The sequence below is a fragment of the Nicotiana tabacum genome, chromosome 24, assembly GCF_000715075.1.
Source record: "Nicotiana tabacum cultivar K326 chromosome 24, ASM71507v2, whole genome shotgun sequence".
NCBI classification, from domain to species: domain Eukaryota; kingdom Viridiplantae; phylum Streptophyta; class Magnoliopsida; order Solanales; family Solanaceae; genus Nicotiana; species Nicotiana tabacum.
Window position 1 is genome coordinate 6,758,652 of NC_134103.1, and position 16,892 is coordinate 6,775,543.

Sequence of the window (16,892 nt, forward strand, 5' to 3'; positions counted from 1 at the left end):
AACGACTACGAGTACTACATGTGTAGTTTTTATTATTTTATTATTTTAGTTTTTTTGCCAGATATGCCTTTATTTCCTTAAAATAATAGTACAAGAAAATATAATTTAATACTCTTACGTAACATTCGTTGGCAAATTGGCACAAATCACTATGCTTACGACATTAAAATTACATCATCAGCGTTGACACTTTTGACCACTTGTACAAAATTCTCAATTATATAACTGCCACGTAAACCAATTCCAAAAATCAGAAATTGCATACTCATTTCTCCCCCTTTCTTTTTTCTCCTAATTTTATTACCTTCGCCGGAAAATCAAGATTGAGCTCAACAATATGGAGGTTCAAAAGAGGAAATGTTTACACGACGGAGAAATTGAAGTAAAAAAGCAAATAAAAACGGAGAAAAATGACGGAAAGAGCACGGCGGCAGCGGAGGCGGTGGAGGACGATGAAGTGGAGGAGTTCTATGCTATACTGAGGAGAATACGTGTGGCGGTGAAATATTTCGAGAAGGGTAACGCCGACAGAGGTGGTGCTAGCAGAAAGCTGACGGTGGCGACGCCGTGGAATTTGGCTTTGCGGACGGAAGATTTTAAAGAGGTTGTCGGCGTTAAGGAGGAGGAAGAAAAAGTTGAGGATAATGCGGGTTTGGATCTTAACATTGACCCGGTTATAGATCCAAAGTCAGAAGCCGATTGACTTAGAACTTGTTTGGCCAAGCTTCTTAGCGGTCAAAATTATGCTTTTCATTAGAAAAAAAAATTACTTTTTAACAAATTTACGTTGTTTCTCTAATACGGAGAAATACTTTTGGCTGCTTTTGAGAGTAAGCATAAAATTCTAAAAAAAATTTAATTTATTAAAGATAATACTATGCTCGCCATAAATTTATATTTTTCAAATTATTACTTAGTAGTTAGTACTAATTTTACTTTTCCTTTTCTTTTTTATTTCTGGTTTCTATTTTATTTCTATATACATATGAATATATTGTAACTTTGCAAATTCTTTTTCGACTTTTTTTTTATTTTTGATGTTTTCTTTGTGTAATGTCTTTTAACTTCCAAATGATCTTTTCTTTTTTTCACGCTAAAGAAAATTATCTATATTAATTCTCTTACCACAAGTAATCATTTGTAATTTCTTCTACTATAGGCTATTAATTCTTGACTTTATAATATTTATCATATCTAATTTGAGAAAAATTGCTACAAATAGGAGTAGATAATAAATTTACATTTGCATCACGTAATCTATATACTATTAAAAGAAGAAGAAAAATCCTCCACATTAAGCTAAGTGACAGTCTCACAATAGGTCATTTGATAATTTAGGACAAAGTTAGTTGGTTAGATAATAATTAGTTTCTTTTTTAATTTAGATTTTTAAAAAATTAAATTATGCATTAGGTGTTGTTGATAATTAGTTACTCTTATTGAATTTAAATATACTTAACTATTATTTTTACGAAAACAATAATTTTTTATATATTTAAAATTATTTATATTTTATGTTCAATGCCATATTTCAAGTCTGACACTCAAATTCATCTTGTTACAACTACTATAGCTATGCATAATTTCATCCTGTCACGACCCGAAATGTCCCACCGACGGGACCGTGATGACGCATAACATTTCACTTGCTAGGCAAGCCAACGTTAGAAAAATCGTTAAACCAATTTCTTATTTTAATTCAGTAAATAACAATAATTAACTAAGATAAAATATAATAAGTGCGGAATATCATAAAACTATATTAATTACTACCACCCGGATCTGGAGTCACAATTCACGAGCATTCTAGAATTTACCACAAGTAATAGTCTGAAAGAAATACAATTGTCTGAATGAAAGAAAACAGTAGGACATAAAAGATAGATGGGGACTTCAAGGTCTGTGAACGCCGACAGATCTACCTTGAGTCTCCGGACAGTGGACCAGTAGCAAATCTCGATCAACCTGAGCCGGTATCAAAATCTGCACAGATAGTGCAGAGTGCAGTATCAGTACAACCGACCTCATGTACTGGTAAGTGTCGAGCCTAACCTCGACGAAGTAGTGACGAGGCTAAGGCAAGGCACCTACAAATCAACATGTGCTATTTAACAGTGTATATGCAAATAACAGAAATGAAGAACTAAACAGGAAATGTCGGGAGGGAAAATATACTAAGGGGAATATAAGATAAAGAACTACAACAGAATGATCACCGGAGCAGTCAATATACCATGAATCAACAGGAATAGTGAATACAGTAAAGAAAAATGCACGACATCACTCTTTGTGCTTTTACTCTCAATCTTACCATAAGATTTATAGAACGGCGCGACATCACCCTTCGTGCTTTTACTCTCATATCATGGCACGACATCACCCTTCGTGCATTAACACTCACAATATGGCATGACATCACCCTTCGTGCATTAACACTCATAATATGGCACATCATCGTCCTTCGTGTATTAACACTCACAATATGGCTCGACATCACCCTTCGTGCATTAACACTCATAATATGGCACGGCATCACCCTTCGTGCATTAACACTCTCCCTTATCATAATGCAATGCCTAAATATCAACAGGGAGGTAGAATAATAAGTACAAACCTTACCTCAACATTTGGTTCCATAACATCTATCTCAACTTTGAAATAAAAACTCAATCAGAAAATCCGTAAACATGATAAGAACGATAAATTGAACAACACTAATATAACACATCACAATTAGGCATAGGAACGAGACAATATAAGAAAAAATGAGTAACATGGAAAACATGTAAATTTGGCGACGCATAAGTACTAGTCACCTCACATATACGCCGCTCACATGAATTTCACTTAACAAGTAATCTAAGGTTCCTAATTTCCTCGAGTCAGGGTTAGACACAACACTTACCTCGCTCCGAAGGCCACTTAATTCTCAATCACATCTTTTTATTTGGAATTCATCTCCAAATCACTCGTATCTATTAAAAAATAACTCAATAATATCAAATATTGCTAAAGGAATCAATTATATTGCATAAATTAAATTTTTTAAATTTTCCTCCAAAAAGTCGAAAAATCGACCCCGGGCCCGTTTGGTCAAAACCGAGGTTCGGACCAAAATCCTTTTACCCATTCACCCCCAAACCCGAATATGTAATTAGTTTTGGAATCCAACCTCAAATTGAGGTCTAAATTAACAAATTCCCGAAATCTCAAGTTTTTACCCTAACCCCTAATTCTACCATGAACACTCTAGATTTTAGGTTGCAAATTCAAGAAATGTAATGGGTAAATTGAAAAAAAATGGTTTAGAATCACTTACCAACAATTTGGGGTAGAAATCGCTCTTGAAAAATCGCCTCTCACCGTTTGGTTTTTGAGAAAAATGATTTTTTGGCTAAAATTCCATTTTTTTTATTCTGTTAAGTGCTAGGCGTCAGTGTTCATCGCGTTCACGAGAGCACTGTCGCGTTCGCGAAGGGTACTGGCTGCCAAGCCTACGCGTTCGCGAGACCCATCTCGTGTTCGCGATGGTTACTTCCCCTTGGCCTTCGCATTCGCGAGGCATTGTTCGCGTTCACGTTGAAGGAACGACTAACTCGCCCTCCCCAATGCCTAACACTACACGTTCGCGATGGGCTTATCGCGTTCGCGAAGGATAACGCCCCCATCGCTTTGCGTTCGCGACCAAAACTTCTCGTTCGCGAAGAAGAAATCCTCAGCTGCCCAGTTTATTCTTCGCGTTCGCGAGAGTACCTTTGCGAACGCGAAGAAGGACATGCCAGAACACGTGGTGCAGCAAAATACGAAATTTTTTAAGTGCAAATCACCCCGTAGCCTATCCGAAACTCACCCGAGCCCTCGGGGTTCCAAACCAAATATGCACACAAGTCTAAAAATATCATATGGACCTGCTCGCACGATCAAATCGCCAAAATAACACCTAGAACTCCGAATGTTGTACCAAATCGAATGAAATTCTCAAGAACACTTTAAAATTACTATTTTCTCAACCGAAGGTCCGAATCACGTCAAATAAACTCCGTTTCTCACCAAATTTCTCAGACAGGTCTTAAATATCATAATGAACTTGTACCGGGCTCCGGAACCGAAATACGGATTCGGTACTAACAATGCCAAACATCAATCAATTCTTAAAAATAATTAATTTTCATAAAAAATACATAACTTGAGCTAGGGACCTCTGAATTCGATTCCGGGCATACGCCCATATCCCATAATTCGATTCGGACCGACCGGAACCTTCAAAACACGAATTCATTACTGTTTACCAAACAATGTTGATCGAAGTAAACTAAAATTAACTTTTAAGGCAAAAATTCTTATTTTCATTAGTTTTCAACATAAAAGCTTTTCGGAAACCTGTCCGGACTGCGCACGTAAATCGAGGAGGGTAAAAATAGAATTTTTAAGGCTTAAGAGAGCAGATTTGAGTTCTAAAAAAAGATGACCTTTTGGGTCATCACACATCCGACGACATTCTTTTACCGATAAGAAATACAACTATTATACTAATGAAGACATTACTTCACAAATTGAGAAATGAGATAGGCATTCTAGTATTCCTTTAGAAATGCAAGGCAAGCCTTCTACTAAGGATATGTGGACTAATTCGATACACGTGATTAATAATATTACATTAGCAAATTAAAGATAGAATAAATAGACAAACCAGTAGTATTATTGAGTCCGGGGGCTCGATTATGAGCTTAACAATTAGCTTGCCTTCGGTTTGGAATCAAACACTTATGATGAATTATGAGCAAAATTGATGACTTTGAATGACTTTTAGGAATAGAGAAAATAAATGTATATTGTCTTGATTTGAGTGTTACAATGTGTTTGTTGAATAATAAACCTCTCCTTTATATAGTAGGAGAGTTTTACCCTAAATACAATTCTAAAAGCGATAAAAATCTTTTTTTTCGCTAATCACTGATCTGCTGCCGATACGAGCCGAGATCCACGATGTGATATCCGATTAGGCGCGAATATCACGACCCTTTGTTAATCGTGCGCGGGCGTTTGATAATGCTTTACGAGGTTTTGGAACGCGAAACAGATCCGGGGGTATGGTCTCGATGGTTCCGAGTACAAGTGTTTTGTTCGGGCCTTGATACGAGAGGCTCCTGGCTCCGATTTCGGTTCCTTGTAGTTACATCTTTGGTTCGTTTCCCCTACCGGAAAGTTGGGGCGCTCATTAGCCTCGGTTTTACCCGTATACAATTGTGTGATAGAATTAGAGATGAAATGATGAGAAATATGATCATGTGTGAGTGACTTTGCTTATTATTTCATGGTGTATTATCAATATATAGTATTTTATGAAATAGACTTTCGATTCATACTGAATGATCACAATAAGTAATTATACTAGATAATATTATATGTTTTGATATAATTATATATGTTATATTGATTTAAATCTTTAATATGTATGTTTACTTTATGTTTCATATTTTAAATAAATAAATAAATAAAAATAAAAGTCTCTTATGTTAAATATTTAAGTGTATTCTTCTCTTTAAAATAATTATAGTACCTTGGTACTATCCTTTTGGTATATTGACACTCAAAAATACTTTTTAAAAAGATTGGCTAAACATAATTTATTTACCAAATGTTGCAAAAAGTTATCTTTGATGAATTAACCAAACACAAACTATTATTTTTTTTTTCAAAAGTACTTTTGAAAAAAATATTTTTTAAAATAAACAGTTTTTATCAGCTTGGCCAAACGGGCTCTTAATATTTTTTTCATTTTTCTTTTTTCCCGTTTACTTATTTTTAGGAAAATTCCAGATTTCTTGGAAATAGGATTGATGTACTTCGATTAATAAATCTGTTTTTCGCCCATTTTTAATTATTTCACATTGTGTTATAATGGCTAATGAAATATTGTATCAAGTTGCAGCACTAAATATTATTACTAACAAAATTGGATCTTCTCCTAATCATGGATCATCATCGGGGCGAAGCTAGAAGTCCGGTTACAAATTCATCAAAACTCAGTAGATTTTTCTCAAATAATATATTTGTGTTAAAGTTTTTACTATTAAATATATAAAAATATTAAATTTAGACCACAATTATTAGCACTTGAAATTATTATTCTAAAATCCAAAACGCATAAAATAATTAAGGAAATTTTACTTCATATAGCAAAGATTTACACCTTATTTATTATAAATAAATACCTTTTTAAAATATTATTTTCTATAGCTACCTTTTAGTTTTTATAACAGAATATGTATTTATGGTCACTTCCTACCGTTAAGCCATTAAATACGTAGTATAATATTTTTCTCTCTCCTACTTTCTGTTCTTTCTCTCACAAGACCACCATATAGTATCCAACTTCTCTCTCTCTCCACGATTTCTCTGTCGAGTCTCCACTTTCTCTCTCACAACGCCAGTCTCTTCCCCATTCTATATTCACATTGTCTTTCTCAATTTTCAATTTTTTTGCTTCAAAAAGTTGTGGTAAGTGTTAAAGTTGTTAGATTTTCGCTGGTACTATGCTTCTTCTGTTTCTCTTTACTAATTTTTTTTATAACTAATCACCATTGTTATGCTTTCACTAGAAAACTCGAAATTTCATCTCCAATGGCTGATTCAACAACTCAGAAGAGGGTTATCCGAGTTGTACTCACCAAAGCACTCAATTTCGAAGGGCCGTCTTTTGATTTGCAAATCACTTAACCGGAACATGTATTTGCAGGTTCAACAACAAATATATACAACAGAATACAATTGGCTTGATAATACAGATGAAAACACTTAGTTGGAATACATAACTAAAACTAGAACAACTAATGTATTTTAAAAAATTATTGAATGAAATAAAATACATCTAAATACAACAGTCAAAAGTCACTGTAATAAGTATAATTGAGTTTGTTGAGTTATATTAGTAGTCTGTCACGTTAATTGATTCGCTTACCGTTTTTAAACAGCCGGAGAGACCTTTTTTTTGCAGATTTCCGTTACTGTATTCACGAATACAACTCGCGAATACATATGAATACAATCTATGTTAGCTGGACTTTTCTGTTTTCCGCCGAGTTTTGCTACTGTATTCATGAATACAGTAACTTGAATACATCGAATACATTCTATAACAAGTAAAAAGATAGTTATAGGAAGTAATTAAGTAAATAGTAAATATATCAAGTTAATAGCCACTAATCAATAGTAGTTTCTGAAAATTTCTCTCAAATTAAAATCTTCGCTCATCCTCTAGTAAAAGAAATTAAAGAAGAAAACAGAACAAGTACTTCTTCTGCGGAGTCCATTGCATACTCAAAGGTGGAGTCAAAATTTAAAGTTTATGAGTTCAGAATAGTTATTTTAAGTTAATAAGTTCTAAATAATTAATTTGTGTCTAATCCAATGAATATTTTAATACACATACATAATTTATACCAAAATTATTGAGTTCCGCCGAATACTTATTGTGATGAAAGTTTCTGTGCAGAGATATAATTGGAAATTTCAAGTAGTTGATTTTTCTCCGAAGTTATTGTTACAGCGACTGCTGAACCCATGTGGGCTCGTTTGATTGACATTTTAGCTGTACAAAATTATTTGTGCAGTAAATAATAATTACCAGACCAGCATTGTCAGGTAGAAATTGCATATTTTTAGGACATTTACGTATATCAGTGAAAGTTTCCTCTTATTTCTCGTATTCTTATTTTCTATTCTGTCTTGTATAAAATAACACATAAATTTTCATATAATGTTTGCACAAGCATTTAAATATTTCGTCCCTCAATCCAAGCAACCGCTAGGGATTTACGCTAAGAGTGCAAGAGGATTAATTTTGTAACTTTTTTTTGTTTTTTACCAGTTTCTTTTTTATATATAATAAAAATAAATTAATAAATAACCTTCTTGATGATGATAATTAGGGGTATATAAAGAAAATAACATGCATACAAAAAAAGATGAAAAAAGATGTTGCTAATAATAATAATAATATCTCTTATGCATCGAGTTGCGTTGTAATTTGCATCTTGGTTCTAATTATTTTAAAATAAGCATCTTCCCAAAACGGCTCATCTTCTTTAATTAATTGTAAATAAAAACCTTTAAACGGGTGACAAAAAACTGATTATTTACCTTTTTTAAAATTTATTATATAGTAATAATTATTTATTTCTATTTCAATCTGTCATTTGATTATATTCAACTCTTTTAATTAATGTTATTGGTAACGAATACAACTCATGAGTTTTAAAACCCCTCCCCCTTATTTTCTTAAAATACTGTAAATTTTAATATTTTTGCCGGATTTCATTAGTCGTTATATCAAGGAGTTAAATGTCTGATTTTGAATTATAAAAAAATGTATTTATAACTGAGTCATGCAAGAGCACTTAGTACAATTTGATTATTCAAGTTGAAATAACAGTGGTTTAGAATGGTTCTCCTTTGCTATCTATAACATCATCCTTATAAAAGTTAAGCTTTTTCGGAACTAATTTTCATGTTATGTTATAATATATGCTTTCTATAATATCACTTCGCTATAATATAAAAAAATATTCGAAACATACGAGATTCTTATAAAGAGGTTTGATTGCATTATGCAAAGATAGAAAAAAATGTTAGTTTCTTCTATTCCCCTCTTGAATTGATTAAAACACTCCCATTCTTTATGGTTGAAATGCAATTCCTCCTAAATACGAGAGTTTAAAGTCAAAATTTGGTGGCTATCGATTCACTAGTAAAGTCCAAAATGTAATGAATCCAAAGTTAGACTTAGATATTTTAGTAAAATTGTGGTAAAAGAATCTATGGGAGTCACTATTGTAATTAATACCCTATGGACTAGTAACAACAAAAAAGGAGGAAATTTAAGAACGTTTGCTTATAAAAAAAATGAGCAAATATTGTTTTTATTTTTATTTTTTATCAAACATGAGCAAATATTGTTTTAAAATATCAAAATTTGTCCAAATCTAAACGGAACCTCTTGATATGAAATTCCACCAAATCCGTGGAAGTCATTTGGTTCCATAAAAACTCCAGTGTGAAACGTTTTATAAAAAGGCACATAAAAAATTAAAAAATCATATAAGGGGTAGTTTCTCAATTTTTACTAAAGCTAAAAATCTTTTTCTAATACTATATGGTTTGGAAAAAAATTCACCTGTTTATGAAACAAACCCCACAGAGAAAGGGGGGGGGGGTTGTATATTTGGGTGGTAAAAGGTAGGGATCCTCATTACGAATAGTAGATCGGATCCACTGTTTATTTTTCTAACCGATATATAATAATTATATATGAATTACACATATATTATACACACCGTCTATTTTTAGTTTAAAAGGGTTAGTGAGTTTCTATTTCGGTTAATTCTAAATGGGTGGAAGGGGAGAAGATCCAATTCCTAAGTGCGAAGCAAAAGCTGGTTAAGGCCCAAAATGTATGTAAATGGGCCAGTACTGTAATTGTTGTCCGTTTCGAGAATGAACATAATCCAGCGAGAATTGCAGGGCCCAAAACAAAAAACAAGAAAGTTTTATGTTTGACTACTCCGCCAAAAATAATTATATTCGCTAGCTAAATATAAAGAAAAATTAATTCAAATAGCCGTCCATCAAGTAGCTTAAACTAAAAATAGCTAGCGGATATATATTATGTATAATTCATATAGAATATGTATATAATCAACGTATAATCTATGTATACTGGTTAGTAAAAATAAACAATGAATCTGAACAGCTATTTGTGTAAAATTTCCAAATATATATAAGGGGAATCTACGTGGTATGCCCATTGAAAATATTAGTTAACACCATGTACAATTAAAATATTTATTTTACTCTATATACCTACTTTATAAAATTATTTTACCATGTATACCTACTTTATTCTAAAATATAATACTGTATATTCCAAATTAGAATATTGTGATATATTTAATTTGAAATTGTATTTCAAATTAGAATACTGTAGTATGTTTAAAATAATTATGGCATATTTGCTTTGGATACTATATTCCAAATTCTAATGTTGTAGTATGTTGGGTTCGGATACTGTATTTCAAATTAAAATATTATAATATATTTTGATTTTAATATTATATTCTAAATTAGAATACTGTAGTATATTTTATTAGAATATTATGGTATGTTTAGTTTGGATATTGTATTCTTCATTAGAATATTATGGTAAGCTATATTGTAATATATTTGGTTTGAATATTGTATTCCAAATTAGATTACTGTAGTATGTTTTATTAGAATATTATGGTATGTTTAGTTTGGATATTGTATTCTTCATTAGAATATTATGGTAAGCTATATTGTAATATATTTGGTTTGAATATTGTATTCCAAATTAGAATAATGTAGTATATTTTCTTAGAATATTATGGTATGTTTAGTTTGTATATTGTATTCTTCATTAGAATATTATGGTAAGCTATGTTTGGATTTTCAATTGGAATATTGTAGTATCATTAATTTGAATATTATATTCCAAATTAAAATATTATGGCCTGTTTAGTTAGAATATTATATTCTAAATTAGACTATTATGGTAAGTTAGGTTTGGATTGTATTCCAAAGTAGAATATCGTGATATATTTTAGAATATATGGAGGTATATCGTGTAATATTTTTGGGATATATGATGTAATTTTAAAACTTAGGTATACCATGAAAGTGAGTTCTAGAAATGGGTATATCATGTAACTTTCCCTATATATAATGTATACACTGATTATGTATAAAATATTTATATTATACTTAAATAAATATAAAAAGTTATATTTTTTTGATTATTATTTTTGGAAATGGCTATACAATGTAGGTTTTCCAAAAAAAAAAATGTGAAAGAAATAGACCAACTATGAAAAACAAGGGGAACAACAGGTCGTTGCCACTATGGATAATAACCAGGCCATCTTATATTCCTTCTACTCTATTTTATATAACATAATAAAATGACATCCATACAATATGATGAAAAGTTTAAATGATAAATTGAGGTGAAAATGAGTAAAAATTAATTAATATTTAATAATAAAAATATATGTATTTATTGAATTGGTATAAACACCATGAATAAGTTTTTTCATTATATCACTCCCTCTATCCATCTTATATAACGTGATTACTATTTGCATCGTCAAGTCAAACAATTAAGAAATTTGACCTCCTACTATGAACCCCTCATTCATTTAGTAGCAAAATAGTATACATTTTTCAAAAGAGTAAACTGCAAAAAGTATGAAACCAGAATCTAAATCCATTAATGGATTGCTTGATACTTAATATGGAGCAATACAATTAAAAATATTTCTCAAAAACTTTCTCCTTTATCTACTATAACTATATATACCATTCTTTTCTTTCCTACTAACATAAAATTATTACTACATAATAGGACATAAACACAGGCCATAGTTACAAAAACCTTCTAAATCAAGATGCTAATACAAACTAAACATTATTTACAAGTTCAATACTATCTTTTTTAGAGTCCAAATCTTCTGTCTTGTGTACCTGAATAGGCTTAAAAGTATAGAATTTTGCACAAAACAGATAGTAAATCAAGTTAACCACTTGTAGAATTGTGATTAACCAATAAAAATACTCTAATTTTCCCTTATTCAAATTATTATCAGGTAACCAATTTGATCCTCCAGATCCTGAAGTAAATTTATGCACTAATGAAACCAAAAGTGTACTCAAATAATTCCCAGCTGAAATTGATGTCCAAAATAATGCAGTAGCTGTACTTCTCATACTCTCTGGTGCTTGATCATAGAAAAATTCAAGATGTCCAATTGACATAAATGCCTCAGCCACACCATGTAAACAATACTGAGGCACAAGCCAAAATACTGAAATGGGAACAATCGCCTTACCTTTATCGATCAGTCCATGAGTTAAGGCTGCTTCTTTTCGTTTAACTTCTATAAATCCAGCTACTAATGTGGCTAGAACTGAAATAGAGAACCCAATAGCCATTCTGCTAAGAAACGATATGCCTCGTTCTAGACCAGTGAATTTACGTGCTATAGGCACAAATACGCGGTCATAGAAGCAAATGGTGCATAACATTGCTGTTAATGTGAAGACTGTCATTGATGCAGCTGGGATTTCGAAGGAATTTATTAAGTGTCTGTCCATTGTTTTTGCCTGTTGAACTGAGAATGTGTGTTGTTGAGCATATGCTGTGATTAGAATTATTCCAGATGCCCATATTGGTCCCATTCTTATGATCGATTTTAGCTCTTCTACGCGATGAACTGTGTTTAGCCTCCATAGATTCGGAGATTTTCGATTGTCTTCCTCTGTCACTATTGCTGCTCTGTCCAAGAATCTGAAATCCAGACAGAATATAATTAGCTAACGGGTTAAACTTTCAGACGAGACAGTCACATAATTCAAAGATCATAATAATAATGCATGCATATGAGAATTTCCCCTTCCAAATAGTCCAATCAAATGCTAATATTGGTTCTTGGCATATTTCTCATGACATTAGCATGTTGTCTTTCTTGATCAAGTCTACATCAAAATAAAAATAAAAAGGGCAGTCCGGTGTAAAAGGCATTCTGCGTTCACGTAGGGTCCGGGAAGAGCCGCACCCAAAGAGGTGAGATGTATAGACAGCCTAACCTAATGCAAGCATTAGTGGCTGATTCCACGACTTACACCAGTAACCTATAAGTTACACGGAGACAACTTTACTGTTGTTCCAAGACTTCCCTTCGTACGTCAAAATAATGCACGTAAATTATTACATTGGGACAACTTAAGAGACATCCAACTTTGACTAGACTCTTTACCTTGGCTATAAATAACTCCAATTATATTTTAACTTACTAAGCTTGGATCTGTATTTTTTTACAGCTTAAAAAAGTCACTAGTCACATGAATTGAAAATTTCCAGTAGTTTAATAGCAATCTGTGACCACCTAGATATTTTTGTAGACAATTTGAGAAATTTGATAGTACACTTCCAAAAAAGAAATTGGCAGTATTTATCAACTTGTTTTCTGGTTTCTATTAGCCTCAGGACTGATCTTGCATAGCATTATTGTCAAGCCAAGAAAAGAAATTTAAGCTAAATGGGAAATTGTTAAAAAATAATTCAATGAATCTTGAAAAAAAAGGACAACAGGACAGACAAACAGAAATTATTATGAATAATTCAGAAACAGAAACGTGCAATGCTTCACATAATGTTTTTGGCCACACATTAAATGGTTGATATTTGGTTTATCATTCTGTCCATGTCATGACTGTGGTCTTTCCACTCAGTGTTCTTCAGATTACAGAAAGGGACATTTTGTTTCATCTTCAGTTATTGGTTAATTGGATTCTTGAGATAAATAAAAAAGTCTTTGCCATATTTTGAAGGAAATTAGCCAATCACTAAGTTTTCACCTCACATCATGTGTACTTGTATCAGTAAAGAATTCTTAATTCCATTATTTTTTGCAAGTTAAAAGAAACCATATCGGTGCAAATCACGGGTCCAGGCCGTGGAAACAGCTACTAATACTTGCATTATGTTAGACTGTCTACGTCACGTCCTTGGGATGCGACCCTTTCTTGGACCCTGGGTGAACGTGGGAATGCCTTATGTAAGAAGCTGCCCTTTTTAATTAGATTAATAGTGTAAACTAACTGTTACATGTAGCAATTCTTTGGGTGTACACTGTCAATTTATAGAAGTTAAATTCAAAAACCAAAAAGATGGATTTGTTGTTGTTTAAAAGAAAGCATATAAGTGCAAACAAACATGTGATGCATTTGCTAGGGGAAAAAAAGAATTAACATATGTACACTAATAATAGTGTAAACTAACATGTAGGTTACCTGATTTATTCTTTAGGTAACTAGTTCACTTGTTATGAACACTATATGTAGTTATTGTTTAGGTGTACACTGCCAGCTTAAAAAAGTTAAAGTAAAAAACACAAAGAATAGGTTATATACATCGACAGTGTAAATGATTATTACTATAAGTGCAATTTAACTAGTTATAGTAGGTTTCCTCTCTATGTTTCCGGTTACTATTATAAGGCTTAGATATGAACTACCTATTGTTGTAAAGCCAATTTTACCTAATGGTTTTAAAACATATATAGTAGTGACGGTTAGTGCACAGAACTTAAACTCGGGAAAAAGAAAATGACTTACTTCATTTGCTTAGTGTGAACAAGCTTGCCAGCAGTAGAAATAGCAGAATCAAGCTCTTCATTTTGGTACAAGAAACTAGGATCAGAAACCATGTCCAATTTTCTTTTCTTGTAAGCAGCAACACAAACTTGCAATAGCCTAGTAAAAGGACTACCAGCAGGATCCAAGTTTCTATATAAAGGGTATCCAAATATGAAAACAATAATTGAAATAAGCATAGCAATAGTTGGGACTCCAAATCCTATACCCCATCCAATATTATCTTGGATATAAACAATTACTGTCACAGCTATTAGCATGGAAAATCCCATACTGAAATAATACCAATTGAAGAATTTCCATGTTTGTGTTTTTTGATTTGGATCAGTTTCATCAAATTGTTCTGCTCCAAATGCTACAACACAAGGCCTAATTCCTCCTGATCCAAATGCTGTTAGGAGTAATGATATATAGAGAATGGCTAGTTGGCCAGAATTTGCTTCTTTGCAAAATTCATCACCTTTGCAAGAAGGTGGCCTTAGTTGAGGAAGTATTGCTGATACTGTTAAAATGATCATACCCTGAATAAAATATCAAAAGAACACGAAAATCAATCAAAAAGGCAAAAGAAGTAAATAAACAACAACAATAACAGCCAAATTTCACAAGTGGGGTCTGGGAGCATAGTGTGTACATGGTATATTAATGAGTAATGTAACTTCTATATGACGGCAGTGTAAATAAACTTTTATGCTATCAGGTTACTTAAACGATAGTTACATATTTTTCATAAAAAGTGAGATTAGCAATCTGAAAAATTAGATAAGTTACCTGTTATAACATACTAAAATAACTAATTGTATTGTTACTTTTTACACTGTCAGTGCAGATAAATTAAATTCTATAGTATTAATTTGGGTTTGATAAGAGATGAACAGAAGTTAATTGTTTACTTGCAAATTCCAGTACTATAGGGCTAATAAAACAGTTTATACTTTATTAGTGATATTTCATAAATGATTATTTCCAACTGTACTTGGTTTTCCAGTACTAAAGTTCACATGATAATCATAGTTATAATATATTCATTGTATATTCAAATCCCAAACTAAAGGTTTTGCCTATCAAAATTTATTTTCACCTTATATATCTTATCTTCTGCAGCCTTATCCAAGAATATCAGCCATTTAATACATGTGTCATGGAGAAGGAAGTATATATGTCTATCTCCCAAGAAAGTAGTGAAAAGCACAACCCATTTTCACCAAATTTAAGTTTTGCTGAATAAATGTCTAGGAAGCATCAAACAGAACTAAAACAAACGGGAATTAGCTACGGATAAATTCTGTAGTTAAATAGAAAAATTCGTTACTAATCTTATTTAGCGACGGATTAGCGATATATTATCAAAAAATTATGTTAGCTACGAGCGATTTAACAATAGATTAGCGGCGAAGTTTGTAGATAATTCTAATTTTTTCTGTAATGAGCTAGCATATCAACTATAACATCTAACCTCAAAGCGAAAAAAATTTAACTCGAAAAAAATTTAACTTGTATACACTAATAGCGTTAAGAAGAATTACTACCAGTGCAGTATAATGTGTTGTAACATGTATCCTATTATTTTTCTCATGTTACTGATCCACTTATTATGAATGTATGATTTACCTTTAATTATCGTTTAACACTACTAAATCCACTCGTTTTATCGAGGGATAAAACTGCCGAAAAACTATCGGTTATGAGCATTACTGTCGGTGTATATAAGTTAAATTCGAAAGAGGATGAGAATCTTACGATTTGGTAGATGATAGAAGCAATTGTTATGGTCCAAAACCTTCCTGCAAAGGTATCAGCAATGAAAGCTCCAAGTAATGGAGTCAAACTTGCAGTGCCACCAAAGTTTGTAAGAGTATTAGCTGCTTTAGTCAATGGAAGATGGAGCTCATTTGTCAAGTATATTATCATATTTGCACCAAATCCCACCACTGCCAACTTCTCACATATCTCATTTGCTGCAAAAAAAAGAAAAAAACACAAGTTTCACCTTAGTATTCAAGAAAATATACAAAATATATAGTTTCAAGATTCAAAACATTAATATATAAGTTGGAAAAAAGAAAGAACTAACCAAATATGAAGGGCATGGTAATCATTCCACCCTTCATTTTTCTAGAGGTGTTTTCTTTCTTCTTCATTACTTCCATTTTTGTTAGTTCATGTGTTGTGCTCTAAATGATCTCCAGAGTCCACTATTTATAGGATATGACAGAGCTTAAGCTAGGTAAGTAGGTATATTTTATGTCACCATATAGTTTGTTCAGTTTCAAAAATAACATTATGACCTAAACCCGTATCTTGAAATTAATATTTTAGATACTCTTGATGATGACTTATGATGTGTTTTTTTTTTTAACTAAAGCATACCGTCTTATTTCATCTTATATATAGACGGGACATAGAGTTTAAAGAGGAACGAGGTGTGAGCTAATTAACAAGCATAAAGATAATCTTAACATTGTGTACTGTTGGCTTTGGCCGAGCTTACCATTAAGAGTATCACTACACCTCATATGCAGTTTCTTTTTCTTATCAATTTTCAATTTGAGATTTTATTCACAGTCCTAACAATCTTCCCCTCGAACTAAGAATTTCACGTCACTCATCACCATGATCCTTGGGCTTATCTGGAGATTCATTATGTGTCACCCTATCATTCA

The 16,892-nt window shown here is 32.0% G+C and overlaps 2 protein-coding genes across 2 annotated transcripts; one reads left to right on the plus strand and one right to left on the minus strand.

Moving 5' to 3' along the window:
• The first annotated feature begins 237 nt into the window (after window positions 1-237).
• LOC142178498 (uncharacterized) lies at window positions 238-868 on the plus strand. Its single transcript, XM_075248128.1, has one exon. The coding sequence runs from the start codon at window positions 338-340 to the stop codon at window positions 701-703; it is 366 nt and encodes a 121-aa protein (XP_075104229.1). The 5' UTR covers window positions 238-337; the 3' UTR covers window positions 704-868.
• Window positions 869-11,263: 10,395 nt separating this feature from the next.
• On the minus strand, window positions 11,264-16,591 carry LOC107802185 (protein NRT1/ PTR FAMILY 3.1-like). The gene is made up of 4 exons (XM_016625640.2): window positions 16,304-16,591; window positions 15,970-16,187; window positions 14,191-14,750; window positions 11,264-12,361 (listed from the first exon to the last, which is right to left on the minus strand). The coding sequence occupies exons 1-4, from the start codon at window positions 16,377-16,379 to the stop codon at window positions 11,476-11,478; spliced, it is 1,740 nt and encodes a 579-aa protein (XP_016481126.1). The 5' UTR covers window positions 16,380-16,591; the 3' UTR covers window positions 11,264-11,475.
• Window positions 16,592-16,892: the final 301 nt, after the last annotated feature.

What these genes read in the sequence shown, in the direction of transcription:
- LOC142178498 (XM_075248128.1), top strand. Translation starts at nt 338, where the DNA reads ATGGAGGTTCAAAAGAGGAAATGTTTACACGACGGAGAAATTGAAGTA.
- LOC107802185 (XM_016625640.2), bottom strand. Translation starts at nt 16,379, where the DNA reads ATGGAAGTAATGAAGAAGAAAGAAAACACCTCTAGAAAAATGAAGGGT. An exon ending in CTTCTATCATCTACCAAATC is followed by an intron (nt 14,751 to 15,969) that starts GTAAGATTCTCA and finishes TATTTTATTCAG; the next exon opens with GGTATGATCATTTTAACAGT. An exon ending in GTTCACACTAAGCAAATGAA is followed by an intron (nt 12,362 to 14,190) that starts GTAAGTCATTTT and finishes TCTGGATTTCAG; the next exon opens with ATTCTTGGACAGAGCAGCAA.